The sequence below is a fragment of the Anser brachyrhynchus genome, assembly GCF_964034855.1.
Source record: "Anser brachyrhynchus genome assembly, chromosome: 5".
In the NCBI taxonomy this organism is placed as follows: Eukaryota; Metazoa; Chordata; class Aves; order Anseriformes; family Anatidae; genus Anser; species Anser brachyrhynchus.
In genome coordinates, this window is record NC_137699.1 from 9,793,220 (window position 1) to 9,808,615 (window position 15,396).

Below are 15,396 nucleotides of genomic sequence, written 5' to 3' on the forward strand. Positions count from 1 at the left end.
TGCAGCCGCCGCAACCGCGGAGGGCGGCGAGGGGCTGCGCTGCGCTGCGGCTGCCGGCAGGCACCTGCCGCAGGCGGCGCCCCCGCAGCCGCCCCCCGCCCTGCCCCGCGCCGCCACTGACCTTTCTGCTGCCGAAAGGACTGGATGGAGCCCGAGTGGTGCACCATCGTGCCGCCGCTCGGCAGCCCGCCGCCTCTCCCTGCCCGCCGGCCGCGGGAGGCGGGAGCCCGGCGGCCCGGCCCGCCCCGCCCCGCCCCGGGCTCGGCCCGCCCCGGCCCGGCCCGCAGCCCCCGTTGCTGTGGTAACGGGCGGCCCGGCCCGGCCCGCCGCGCGGCGGAGGCCTCGGAATGGCGGCGGGCGCCCCCGAGGAGGGCGAATGGGGTCGGCTCCGGGCCCCGCTCCCTCAGCCCCAGCCCCAGCCCCCGTACGCCGGCATCGCCCCCGGACCCGACATCACCCCCCGCTGCGCTGCCCCTTCCCTTGAAAAGAAATCAGGTGTTACACGGGAGGCTAAGGAAAGTCACCTAGAGAAATCGCACCTCCTGCACGCAGCAATAAATGCCCTTACATCTGTGTAACTTGGTATGTCAGCCGCTTCTTCCTGTCATCACTCCATAAACTCCTGTTATGTCACCAGATTTTTTCACGTTTACAAGCTTAGTCTTCGTCTTGCTACACATAGCTTTTTACAGAAAGACACTACACTGCACACTTGAGGCCTGCTGCGTCCCATTGCTATGTTATTTATGTTCTAATTTTCCTTTTCTCCATGACGGATGCCAACAGGATCATTCAAGATAATGAAAAATGCAAAATTATAAGCGTTAATTTCTTTCCCTACCTCCCCCTGCTCAGGGCTTGTGCTGCGCTACGTTTCGAGGTAGCGTCACTCAACCTCTGTTGAATGTTGTGTTGCCATTTTTTTTTCTGACCACAATAATCTGTTTCCTTGTTCTTCCTAAATTCGCTCAGTTGCATGCTCAGTCCGGTATTCCACCCCGCTTCCAGCACTATCTAGCAACCCTTTTCTCCATTGAGGGTCACACGCATTACTTAACTCCCAGAAGTAAATCACCTGTGCAGCTGGTGACAAAATTTGTTTCGTTCCTAAAGAGTCAGTAGGTCTGCTTGCGTGCTAGAAGGTGCACTAGAGATTTGTCTGGTAGTAAAGCCAAGCTAAAACTTTTCCACAGTTGACTGGGGTTTGTAGCATACCATCTGCTTAACAAATGACATGTTTGCCACCCCTTACTACAGGCCGGTCTGTACTAGGAAGTTGTACTGCTTGGTCTGTATCAGTGCAGTTAAAAAACTACTATATATATATATGTATATAAATATTAAGATTTTTTTTTACATTATGAAAACATACTAAACAGCTGCACATAAACAAATACATCCATACAAAGGTGCTTGTACATAGACAGGTTTTTTTAAAATGGCAGGGAGGTATTCTCCAGGAATTTCTTCTAGAGTATACCAGGCAGCACTTATGTAAGACGAAGCTGACAGTTCCAACTGTTATCGTAATTCAAGAAGAAAAAAAAAAAAAAAGTACTTACCTCCTCAGGATAGCTGACCAAATGTTGTGGGGTGTTTTTTGAACAGTTGTAAAAGGTTTGTTGTCAGTTTAAGAAAAGATACAGAAGCTATGGTGCTGTTAAGACATGATCCTACTCGTCTGTCAGTCTCTGGTGTCCTTCTGCACACTGAACGTAAGAGATGAGACATTGCTCTGCACTCCTGCAATCTCAGGAAAACTGCTTCCAAAGCTGCTGGGAACAGCTCTTTCCTGCTGAGAGACAGCACTATTGGTGTTGCACAGCAGAATAAAGCAAGCGGAGCCAAGAAGCCAAGCTGGCTCTTGGTCATCAACCAATGCTGAAAAATCAGAAGCAGGCCAAAAGAAATGGTAGAATTAAGTTCTTTGCTTTCAAGCTCTAATTACAACATTAGAATGAAGAAACAGGGAAGTAAAACTTAAATGTAAACCCAGTGACTGACAGACGGGGGGGGGGGGGGGGGGGACCAAAAAAAACCCACAAAAATATAACATAAAAGATACTATAAACTTAATAATAACCAATCATATATAGTCTGCAAGCAGCAGATGTAGTTCTTCATTGTAATAGTCTAAACCTTTGTAAGGCTGTAGAGGCTAGACCTATTCCTACAAGAGACCTTGGCTGACACTTCTGACTTAAAGGTGAAGTAGAGGAGAAACACACTTTCAACTCCCTTCATTAACAGAGTAAAACCATAAGAGAACTGCTCTTGTATGATAATAACCTACAATAAGGAGAAAGAAAAAAGGTGCTAGTAAGTAAAAATACAGCCTAGAGAGGTTCTCTTGCACACCCTCGGAAAAGAGTCCATCAGCTACGTGGTACTCTAGGCCATCCATCCCATTTCTTGTCCATGGTCCCATACGGAGAGTTACAGAACTCCTGAATTCAGGTTGATCCAACCCTATTAGTACACGGAATGATGGGGAGAGAAAGACTAAGGCTAAAACTAAGGCTGTGATCAGAAACCCAGCAGAGGAATTAAACCCGAGGACAGAAAAGTGTTATTCTTCTACTTGTTTCTTAATAATGCAATTCTATTTTTAGCAGTATGTAGCACATATGCATGAAACTACAAATACAACAGCTGGGGGTAAGATCTGCAAAGAGAAATAAAAATACCTCTACAAAGGTGGTTTAAATTAAATGGTTGACACTGTCAACTGAGTAAGCTTGATAGCGTTAAAGTATGGTAATATCACAATCTGGAACATTAATTCTTCAGAAAAGGAGAGATATTGGTCCAGTTTAGATAGCTTTTTTATATTATAGATAACAGAACAATATGAATTAATGGCTAAGAAATATAGGAAATGCACAAATTCTTAAGCTTCATATAAACAAACATTGGCTCTGAAGGTTAAAGTAAACTCAAAAATCCACCCTCACTCCCTAATGAATACTCTCTCTTTTGAAGTCATGTTAAGGTAAGACTCACACTATCCTTCAGTGTGACATTTTGTAAACCGTTTCTACAATAGATCAAAACTGTGGACTTGATGAAGAGATCAGGATCAAACAGAATTAGACTTAAACTCTCCAAGTCTATAATCACCAGAATCAAAATTGTGACTCAAAAGTTAAAGTTCATATGCCTGTACATCATCTTGAGTTTTTGCTCAGGTTTGAGGTACTCAGTTTCGACATGAACTCTGTTTTATAGATAGATTTGCAGACTCAGACATGTCTTTTTCATGAGACGGAGTCTTTGTCAGGACAGATTAGAAATTAAGAGTTCCTCATTTGGTTTCATTTGATCACAGAACGTGTAGCTTTATGTATATATCTACTTCTTGGGATCTGTAAAAATTTCACCTGATAAAAGGAAGATTGAGTCTCCAGATTTTACTTTCGACTTATCAGGATGTTGTTTTGCTAGGAAAACAGGCTATGAGAGAGAGATGATTTAAACTGAAATTTGTACTTTCACAGTACTTTTCAGAAAGCCACATGAAATTAAAACTTTATATTAAAACATAATTATCCTGTGATAAGTGGCATACGCCAACTATTTCCCTGAGAAATGTAGCCATATCAAAAAGTAATTGTAGCCAGCTGTTACCTATTGCCCAGAAAGAGAACTAAACTTCCTCCAGCAGAAACTCATGAGGTTCAACAAATGCTGAATTCTGCACCTGGAAAAACCCCGTACATCAATTCAGCCTGAGCAGCAGCACTGATGGGAAAAGACCTGAAGGTTATGGGAAACACCAGCTTGAACAACAGCCAACTAACAGTGCACTTGCATCACAAATAAAGCAAACCTTAGGAGAAATGTGGCCAACAGACCAAATGGTTATTAACCTTCCCTTGGCACTACTTGAGCTGCATATACAATTCTGTCTAGCTTTGCTCCTCCACACCCTCTCAGTTCAGGAATGGTTTTGAAAGACCGTGTAGCTGTTCTATAGAACTTCTCCAAGATGATCAGGGGTCCTTAATATGTGAACTGCAACAATTATAAGAAAATGAACTCAATTGGAAAAAAAAATAAACAAACTAAGGACTTCTAGCAGCCTACAACTAACTTGAAAATAGTTACGTGGATGACAGTATAAAACTCTACTTAGTGCTAGATGATCTGATTAATGACAACAGCCATGTGCGAGGTTTAGATTGAACATTAAGAAAAAAAATATTATATTGGTAATGCACCATAAGAACAGGTGACAAAGTAGTGAAATATCCATTCCTGAATATTTCCAAAACAAGGCTTGACCAAACTATGTCTGACCCAGGTTAGTAATGACAATGGTAAAGCTCCAAAACAGGAGGGTGGATTAGATGACCTCCAATGGTTTTAACAAAATACATAATAAGAAGCAAATTCAAAGAAGTGGGAAATAGCAAATTTAAATTATGAAGAAAACACACAATTTGGAACTGTTATTAAAACAAACTATGAAGTTATGCATTTTTTTCCATATGTTTAGTGAAGGACTTGGTTGAATGCATACTTATGTCACTCATTGAAGCGTGAAATAGAAAGATGATGCTAAATGGTAATATACGGTAATATTTTGCAAGACCTTTGAGAACACCAGAGCAATTCCTTGGTCTCAAATGTTGTCTGACACTGCACGTTTACAGCACCATCCAAAATTATTGATTTTCTATCAACAGACTTAAATAGTATGAAAAAATAACGGTTAGAGAATTGTTGAGCACAACTCTTGCAAGGAGGGCATTTCTGTACTATTTTAAAGCTCCGCAATACAAAATTCATCTTGTTTGATATTTGCCAGTTTTCTTTAGCAGAACAGTAAAATTATTCGCAAATGTTCTGTTCTTACTGAAAACAGTAGGAATTTTGCCATAGGCACGAGCATGATGAGGAGGTCCCTCATTAAGTCTGATAAAGCTGTCAGTCACAATGGAGAAGGTCTAGAAAGCAGATTACAGAGCTAAAGTTTGTAATAGATGAATTAAAAAATGGAACATTTCTATAAAGATTTTACTTTGTGTTGCTAAGACACAAACCCATGAAACTCACTGATTTCCATATTTTAATATTTAATTTCTATGGTAATTTAATAGACCTTTTCTCTCTAACTAGGTAGAAATTTCTTATATCCACAAGGTCTGTGTTTTCTGCCTGATATAAAGCATTTGGGCTTTGATTCGATAGCTCACTGTACTTGCATGCATATTTTTAGGCTTATGCTTTATAGATTCATATTTACATCCTTAAATAGAATTACTTTTCCAGCTTTGGCCATAATTTATCCATCTAAAACAAGGAACAGAGACAAACTTATAGTTAATTTTTACCACAAATTATTATTTTTTAAAATTTATTTCTTCTTATTTTTTTTCAGCAAAGAAGCTCCATTTTGTTATAAAAGATTTGGGCCAAAAGAGAGTTTGGGATCCTTGAACGTGGAACATGCTGTAATCCTTGGAACAGACCTTTACAGAAGTGATATAATCCTACTGCAACAATACTAAAAGATCATAGAGAAAGCACTGAAGTCACGAAGCAGGTGAAGAGCATGAAAGATAACTATAGTAACAGCATCCGATATATAACCCTATCCAAATTTCCTAAGTAGGCAACTTTCAACAGTCATTTTTATTTCATATTATATGTGTGTTTTCTTATTTTGCTTCTTATCTGAAGTAAACAGCACAAGAGATTAGTGTTCTCCAGCTCTGCAGTATCAGCCTATGAATTGCTGCAATGCAATTCTGTTTCTGCTTAACAGCCTAATTTGTTAAGTAAAGAACATATAATATTGTTTATATGAACATAGTCCATAATTTGACTAAAAAAATCACTATCAGTAATAAACCGATTGTATGTCTGTTTCCACTGTTTAGATCTATTTTGAAAATCTGTGCATCTTTTCTTTAAAACCATGTTCCTTGACAATGTCTATAACAATAACTGAAACTTTTAAAATTTGTCAGTTCTTAGCCGTGTAGTCTAAATCTACAGCAAAAAAAATAAAAAAAAGAAAAGAAAAAAAAGTTATAAGATGTTGCTTAGAAGTTTGCTCCTAGATTTGCTACTGTTTTTTTGGGTCATCAGCTTCTTGGCTTAGATATCAGTCCTCTGTTCCATTTCTGAGAGCCGTTCATGACCTCCAAGCTAGTTTTGTTTAGAATCTCATAGTTATTATTTGGAATTATTTGGCCACAGACCTGATTCTTTTCCAACTACAGTTTTTTACTCCCTCCTGCAAACAAAAAAAGTCAGGAAAAGGCACCTTTTAAACTCTTAAAAGGAGCAGAAAGAAAACGGAAAAGAGAAGAAGAATGAACATGGTTTATGAGCATAGCCAGCCACTTCATACACAAAACCTCTACCTGCAAGTCATTTGGCTGTCTCCATGCACAGCAAGATGAAAACAGTAGGGCAAGGGTACAGGAGTTTGTCACACTACCTGCATGTGTGGAAGAAGTGAAATTAATTGCTAAGGTTCATTCAGGAAAGGCAGATTTTCTTGCTTTGCGATTCTTCAAGGAAGTCAAACCAGCAATCTCTAAGTCTGCGACTGCAAGTCCTAGGCATTACAGTAATGCGGACAATAAAATGTTTGAACCAAAAAACTGATGTATCCTCTTGGCAGCAGCTAGCACAGCAATGTAATGCCACTACACAGCAATATCAGACTTCTCCTTTCCAACTTGTATAAAGCATTGACGCGATCAGACATAGGTTCAGACATGATAATTTTACTTTTAAATTTATCTCACAGCATGCCTGCATTCCTTGTCAGACAACCTGCCATCCTCTGAAGCAAAAGAAACCACTGAGAATTTTTTCAAGGATGCCTATTTTTTCTTTGCATTTTCATCAACAAAATTGTAACAGGGTGTTTCAGTTAGCATCTTCACAGAAATTTCTCTCTTCGGTATCATGCTCACATACAGCTTTGGCCTTATTTCCTGCTGCATGATTAGGCTGTTTTATGGCTGCATAACCCCATGCTGGGCCTTACATCCTCATTCGAGCTCTGCCACTAGCATGTATTTTCTCTGACAGCAGCATCTGAGAGCAGATCGATGCCAAACGTGTGAGCTGTGAGCCCCCCCACGCATTTACCATGCATCAATCACCTCCCCGTCATTTTGGAACAAACATACTGAGGTGGGTTAGCCCATCCCACGGACTTCTGCGTTCCACCACCACACAACTTGCCTGCTTGGCTATACCAGGTCAACTCCCACAAGACTCATGCCTCCTGCCATTAGTGCTATAGGCAGTGTTCTGTATCCAAAGTGGTATGGTGCCATCTGGTCTAGCCATCCTATATCCTGACCTGGGGGGAACTATACTGTTACCTAACCAGAAAAGAGGCAATAATGATAGCGCAGATGCTCTTTTATATATTATGAGTGTCCTTAAAACTACAGAATTTAGCATCAAATCCAACTGCAATAATGTGGGTTTTCAAAACAAAAGGCTTTTTTGTTGTTTTGTTTTTCTTTTATTACAGAGCTTTGTTCCATAACTGAGTATTTTACTTAGATTTTCATAATACCTGTGGCTGATAGAAAGGTGATGCAAGATTTTCAAGCATACTTATGATCTCAAATTGCTTGTGATTTGGTGGTGATGATTTATCAATCTGGCTGAAAGTGTCAAATAACAAAAATATGCTTACATATTTCCCTTTTAAATGTCATGAAGAAAAATATTTTAGAATTCAAATACCGTCTTGTCAATTTTCAACCCAGAAAGTCCAAGTAATACATGACTGCATGACACCCAAAGAAAAGAGAGACATCAGGAAGTAGATGATGGGAAAGGAGAGCTTTCCTTATCTACAAGCACCACGCTGATTTAATGGCACTGTCATAGACCTCATGAGCTAAAAGGACTTGAGCCAAAATAAGCCGTAAACATTCTCAAGGATGTATTTAAAAAGGTAACTAGATTATGCTTTGTTCCTATGCACGCATAGTCTATTTGTCTGTAAAATACGACTTGTCCTCAGAAGATACATTTATTTCTACACCTCTAACATGATCCAAGCAAACTCACTGCAGACAGGATAGTTGTACATTACTTGCATCCCAGACAAATAGTTATTACATGCCAAACACTGAAGAAAAAAAATTCTTGGAATATATAGTACATACTGTTAAAGAATAATATACTACCGTATGAATGCTGACACTTGTGGTCTACTAGCTAGATGCACCTGCAAAAACAGAATTCAGGTCAGAATTACCTAAAATCATATACATATTTTTTTCCTCTTCATCCCCACTTTCTGAATTTAAATTCTTATTCTCAGTTTCTCTAAGTACTATATTTTCATGGTTATCTCTGTGTATTTTTGCAGTTGCCTACAAAAATAGTCTTATCCTCAATCTTTTGCATTTAAATGATGTAATATTCTGAAAAAATAAGTATACATAATATATATTTATTTTATATTTTATATTATATATAATATACATATTTATTTTATATTTTATATTATATATATATAATATATAATATAATATATATTATATTTATTTCTCCTAAGAGAAAAGTGGCATTTTTCTTTTTGCTTTCGTGGTAGATGGAAGGGCATAGAGCAGTTCTAACATGGTTTTCTTTAGACAAAGCAAATAAAAAGTGAAGAATTTGTTCTGCATCCCTTCCTCACACTATTTCCCTATAAGACAACTGTGCAAGAAGCATGATATCCTTTCATACCATTTAACTGTGGGGTGAGAAGATGAAGGAATATATACAGGTACAGATAGTATGTCTATATCTAGTCTATAGGCATTTGTGCAGGCTCCTACGAGTTGGCGAGGGGACCAGTTAATGGCCAGGGCCCATGCTGGAAATGAGGAACTTTCCGATTCTGTCCAAGTTCAACAGAGAAATAGGAAAAATGGATGCTTCTTCCAAAACTTGTCCTCTACAGCTTGGGTTGCTAAACTAAGCCTATTAAGAAACTTATTACCATATTGTTTTACACCTTTCATTTCTGGGGTGGGATTAGAGGAGAAATAGGAGTGTATAAGGGGTCTGTAGTTCAAGACTGGATGAAAGTCCACGAGGTTCTTGCCTTTAATTCATAGGATATGTTAACTATCCTGAACTAACAAAAACCTAGAAGCATTGCATACAATATCTTTGTTTTAAATATAAGAGATTATTTACCTTTGAGTCAGTAGGAAAATAAAGTGTGCACAGACACTGCTTCCCAAGTCTACCTTTCCTTTGTTGTATAAAGTCTAGTCTTCAAAATTCTAATTCAATTCAAAATTCTAGCCTTCAAAATTTTTAGGAACAGTAACGTTGTTGTTATACATATATTCATGATTATTATGCAAGCTTGGAACTATCCTGATTACTAAAAACAAGGAAGCATTGTGCAACTAAATTATCCATGATAGTTACTCTGAAAAAGTATTCTCATAAATTAAAAAAACTTTTTTGAAATGCTCATCTGTAGCAGTTTTGGTCTCTCAGTTAATTTGCATGCATTGTATTAAGAAACATATGCTTGGTAGTGCATGAAGAGACATGAGTAATCAATTCTATTTCCATGATCATCACAAAAAGAAAATTAAAAACCAACATGTACCTATTTCTTACTTGCATACTGCATTTTGATTTTACATGTTCTAAATTGCTGTCTCAATAGCCTGCTCAGCTGTGCTCAGCTGTTTGTATTGCTCTTTAAGCAAACACTGTTCCTGAATATTTCTGCTGCAAATTATTATTGCTGCAGAAGTAAGGTGAACTGTCTGCATTATATCTTATTTCAGCATCGTTTAGAACTTCACAGTTGAAGCAAACTATCAAGATCAGAAAAAATATTTGTCAGTCTCAAAGCACCCAAGGCAAAATCTGCAAGTTGTTTCCACACACTCGTTGTAACTTTGTCTTTGAAATATATACAAACACTTTGCACTTGAAACCAGTAGATATCATTTCCCCCTACCAAGTGAACACAACAGCTACACAGTACTTCTGTAGCTCCTCATTGTCCAAATCCAAGCACTGCAGTTTCTCAGAATGAACGTGCCAGCTCACCTCAGTCTGTCACACACTTCTTGTTTCTGTGCATATCTCAAAAGCACATGCTGTCAGCACACAGCAGAAGCACTCAATGGCTTTATGATGTGCACTCAGAGCCGTAAGAACAGTGGTATAATATTTAAAATGAATACTGAAGCATTCTTCTTTTCCTTACTCCTTTAGAAGTACGAAGAGATCATATTTCAGCAAGATTGCATTAGGAAGCTTATACAGTGTCTCTTGAACCTAATCCTTCAGTTTCCCAAAATATTGTAGGAGAAGAATGTTCCAGAATATGTCCCCAATACAACATGCATGTGGAGACAGAGAGGCTTACGTGGCAAACATTTTTCTCCCCGCCAGCCTGTATTTGCATCAGAAAGGCCAGTAGGTAGGTAGGATTCAGCCAATATACCCTCTATTTTAAGATTCATTTTAAGATTCAAAAAAGCAGTATCATATTTTTAACTACTTCAGGATTTTTTTTATTTATTTTTTTTTACCAGGTTACTAGCAAAACCTGATTTTCTAATTTGGTTAAGACGTGTAAGATGGCATGACTAAAGCAAGAGGCTCTGGAACATAAGAAGAAAAGTGGCAAGGTGCTTGTGGTGAGGCAGCAGCATCCCTACAAATTGGACATTTTAAGAGAGGTAGGGCACACTGTCAGCACCTTGAATTTAAACGGGTATTGCCCTAAATTAAAAGCCCCATGTTTTTCCATGTTTCTCCTGTTAAAGGTCTTAGGAATCGAACAAAGCTCAGTTCAACATCAGCTTAGAACTTTACCTGGGAAACCTTATAGCTGCAAAACCCATAGTCAATGAAAGCTGTTAAGAACCACCTGGATGGTTCTGGACAGCATGGAGTGGAAAGGATTGCTCAGGGAACACCTGCGGATTGGTGAGAAGTTGAGCTCTTTACTTACACAAATACGTATGTACAAATATACATATGCATATTTCTCACTGCTTTTTCCAGGAAAAGAGTCACACTAACAGGACAGTCTTTACAATACTTTACTATGTACCCTATCAAGGGACTGAGTTGGGATTTAAGATTCTTCAGGGGAGATAGATGTCAAGTAATCTTCAGAGCCCCCTGCAACTCATACTTTTTTCTCACCACTCTGCCATCTCTCTGTCTCTAACAGCAACACTTTTTAAGTCATGCATGACAGCTCAGACAAAAACTTACATGCATTTTAAATATATACATGTGTGTATATATACATAGTCTGTGTGTGCGTGTGCATATATGGCTTAGATTTGGCATACACCCAAGCAATCCTTCTGTTTAAACTAACTAGCATTCCAACAGCAACGAAGAACTAAAGCCATGAGTTTTGTGACTGGTAGTTGACTGACAAAAGGCAACAAAAAGCTGTCAAGAAGATATCTTAGTCTGCTACCTCATGTTGATTCTGCTTTTCAGTCCACTGTGCCATTACACACTCCAAGATTTTATTTATATATATATATTTTTATCTTTGCCCAGTATTTTTGGAAAGTAGCTTAGGGTACTATCTATTGCCATATTTTTCAATTGTAAATGTAGCTTCTGTGTAGAAGATGTTTCCCTCCCACCCCATGAGCGGCTGCAGAGGACCGTTACCTGCCTCTACTCACCTTCTTCTCTCCTACTTAAGGGATTCACAGCAATGACAGTTTATAAAGAAATGTGAGCTTTTTTTTTTTTTTTTTGATTGATGGCACTATACGACGTTACACACGGCTATTTTTAGTCAGATTTGTATCGTAACAGTGACATCCACAGGCCAGTATAAACAGCACCAGGTTCTTTTCTGCTGAGTAAACTTCGTAACTGATAGGGATTTTACATACCTAAACAGATTCACATGGAATAGTGTAAATAAAACTGACTGTAAATTATCCAGAAATATATGAAATTTTTGAGATATTACGGTACTGTACTACCATGCATTTTACATTTCGGCTTAGTGTCCCCAGGTAAGGTTAAAAAGTATAACTAAATCACATATTGCAGCAATAGAAATCCAGTCTGAAAAATAATCCTTATAAAAAATAGTAATGATTATAAGATACTTTTTATTCTGAAGACATTAGCTTTTTGGTCAGTCTAATAAAAAAATGCAGAATTTCTTGGCATTTCAAAATTTAACTTCAGGATATTTCTTCTTAATTCTGGATATTTCAAAAGAGAGATTTATTTTTCACTAGGTCAAACTAATACCAGAGGTAAAGATAGTGTCATAACGATATAATATTACTAGCACAATAAGCAATGGCAAGAACAAATCATGCATCTGTTGTAATGGAGCAAGGACCAGAGCCACCTCTTTAGAGATCAGCTGACGCTTTAGGATTATGAGTTTGCCAGACATTTACCACCCCCCCAGAATGTCAGAAGAATAAAATATTTGAGAAATCAGGTGAAAGTAAAATTGGAAAAAAAAAAAGAAAAAAAAGAAGAATATAAATTACTTTCCTCTTTGCCCATAGCTCATGAAACCATCAAATGGAAAAGAATAAAAAGATGACTATGTATAAAAGCACTATATACATGCATTCGTCTTCTGAACAAAATAATGGAAAAACAGAATAAACCTAGAAGAGTTAAGCTAACTTCACAGCTGGCATTGTCAAGAGTGGTTAAAGTGAGTTCAAGTTCTTCACAATTTCTTTAAAACTTAGGGCTCTGATGATACCCCACCCTCTGCCCCCCAAAGAAAAATCACGCTGTACTCTCTGCAAACTGTCTCTCCTGTTAGGATGGGGCACAAACCAAGACAACCCCTACTGCTACAAACATTGTGTGCCTGGAGCTCTTCCCTCTACTTCAACACGAGGACCACCCCAGCGACACGTGGTGGGGGCAGGAAGAGCACAGCAAGGATGGCAAAAACATACATCAGTTAATCGTGGTGTTGACGGGTCATTCTGTAGGAAAGGGCTCGCAGTGGGGAAACTGTTTACACTGCAGCAAGGAGCCTGTGCTCGCGGAAGAGAGCAGCAGATGAGAGTGGGAGGCAAACGAGGAATGGAGGTTGGGTAGCTGAACTTTATTCTGATCTTCATTTGTATTCTTTTTTCAGTACTGGAGAAATAAAGTGTGCCAACCCACGGTAAAGTATGGGGGGTAGAGGGAATGCTCACTGACATCTAGCCTCAATAGCTGTTTGTGTAAACACGAGGCACTTGTCATTTGGCCGCCACTGCTTTTGTCCGAGATGCAGATTTTGAGACAGGCGTCAGGAACAGAAAGCTTGCTGCGGTTTCCTGGTGAGCCTCAGATGTATTTGAGATCAATCAGTTCATTATTTCCGTGAGTTACTTGTGCCATGGGGTCCTCCTTCAGTTAACAGACTGAAGCATGAGTAGTGAAAGCCAAAAGTCACCCTCTCAGGGAAGAGCTGACTGCTACTGCTCTTCCTCTTTGGCAGGGGTTAGCTCAAGCTGTGCCTGTTCTACTTCATCAGTCTAGCACCTAGCAAGCTACGTGCACAGAGACTGATTTTTTTACTTCTCGAAACCAATGCAGGCATGGGTCCTGGAGTAGCCAGAGGACCCTGGGAGAAGAGGACTACACAGAGGTGGCGGAGCTGGCAGGAGAACATTGACACAAGCTTTCTTATCTGTAGGGGGGCTGGAAGCAGACCCCTGCCTGCAGAAGGCAGGAGCTGACAGGAATTATTCCACCCTCAGAAAGGCACCCTGGTTCTATTTCCTTAACCGGCCTCAATTAAAAAATATCGAGCCATTCACGGTTAGTACTTGCATTTCAACCTTATATTTCTAAAGAGATACTAATACACGAAAGTCTCAGCATTTATTTCTTTTTGAAACAAGCTGCTGAAACCTGAAATTACAACCAAGAGTGATGAATATAACCCAAATACAAGTAATTGCAAAGAAGACAAACCTAGAAAATGTATACCGTCATGATCCACCTATTTTGTCCTCTGTGAATCAACAGGACTAAGGTTATCCCTATTTTAGCAAGCAGCAGAATGAGAAATATAAAGATATTAAAGGCCAAGTTTTCAAAGGAACTCTAACATTTCCTTCCAATGCCTTCCTTGGCTTGGGCACCGTCCCACACCTGTGCGTTCAGCCCTACATTTTCCTCTCCTTTTCCATGGTTATTAATTTAACTGCATCTGCCAGCACTGAACAGCCATGAGTCTCATGATTAATGTTGTCCTAGAAAGCATAAGGAATAACTCAGACCAGCTCTCCCCAAGTCTACTTCACTTCAATTAAATATTTGTGACCACAGGAGAAGGTGTTTGATAGAATGGGATTTCAGCTGGGTGAAAATTGCCATTATGATAAATACTTAATTTATACAAACCAGTGCCTCTTAGAACAGTAAGAGGAAAGGAAACATCTGCTAGACAGGAGACACCTGGAATACAGATTTACTCTCAGCTACATGCTCTGAGACATAGTGCTCTGAATCTTTTAAGATCAGTGTTGCACCCCTGCTATCACAGACAGCTACGACAGCTTCTACATTTTTCTCTCCAAGGCCCATGACCTATCCAGCTGCTTTGCTGAGGTGGGAATGCTGGTATGCCGTTGTGCAGAAGCTAAAAGCATTAAAGCGTTTCCTGAGGAGCTGGACTCTGTGAGTTACATCCAGCTGAGGCTTTGTGTAAACAGGCAGACAGCACCAGGCTCCAACAGTAAAATGAGGCATGGGGTTGCCCACTTCCCAGGTTCGGGCTGCTCTGAATATGTCTGTTCACAGAAATGTAAGCTGGGGAAGCAGCTTCCCGGGATTCAGGCCACAGGTGGTGCTGTGGAGGCTGGCCAAGTCTCAAAGGAGGCTAGGTTCCACTCTCACTCTTGTTCTGTGCAATACCTTGGCAAAAATCTCTTGCGCCTCTCAGATACAATTTTTCCTGTTAGCTTTACCAAAAGATAGACACATGGAGAGCAAAACTAGCTAAATATAATTTTAAATTGCTAGAAAAAAAATCATTCAACGTGCTCAGATGTGCAACACATGCAAATCCCTTATATCCTGTACCTGAGTTGTTGAGCAGGGTTCCAAATATGTGGGTTGCAATCTACACAGGTGACACAAGGAAAATGCAGGATGGGGATACTGTATGATATGAAATAAAAGAAAATATAAAGAAGAAACTAAATCAACAGATTTGAAATCAAAATTTTATAGAGATATGGAAGGTAAGATATGTTTATGGATGTATTGCCCTCTATACTCTTAGCATTTTGAATCATTGGGAGATGTGGTTTAATCAGACTGTTGAAACAAAGCCATTGGCGAACAGCCTCTTCCTTTGTTGAGAGTGCATTAAGTTTAGACTCTCCTAAAAGATTAAAGCAATAAAAAAATGAGTATTAA

At 39.3% G+C, this 15,396-nt stretch overlaps 1 protein-coding gene across 20 annotated transcripts in view; it reads right to left on the reverse strand.

Moving 5' to 3' along the window:
* The window catches only part of ANO3 (anoctamin 3), a 262,541-nt gene that overhangs the window by 144,406 nt on the left and 102,739 nt on the right, over positions 1-15,396 (reverse strand). For 2 of the 20 annotated variants that reach the window (XM_080593075.1, XM_080593072.1), the window contains exon 1: positions 122-260. The exons of the other annotated variants lie outside the window; for them this stretch is intronic. In XM_080593075.1, coding sequence (XP_080449201.1) covers positions 122-167 — 46 coding nt within the window. In that variant the 5' untranslated portion in view covers positions 168-260. Of the gene's footprint in view, positions 1-121; positions 261-15,396 lie in introns of those variants that run through there. 20 annotated transcript variants of the gene reach the window in all.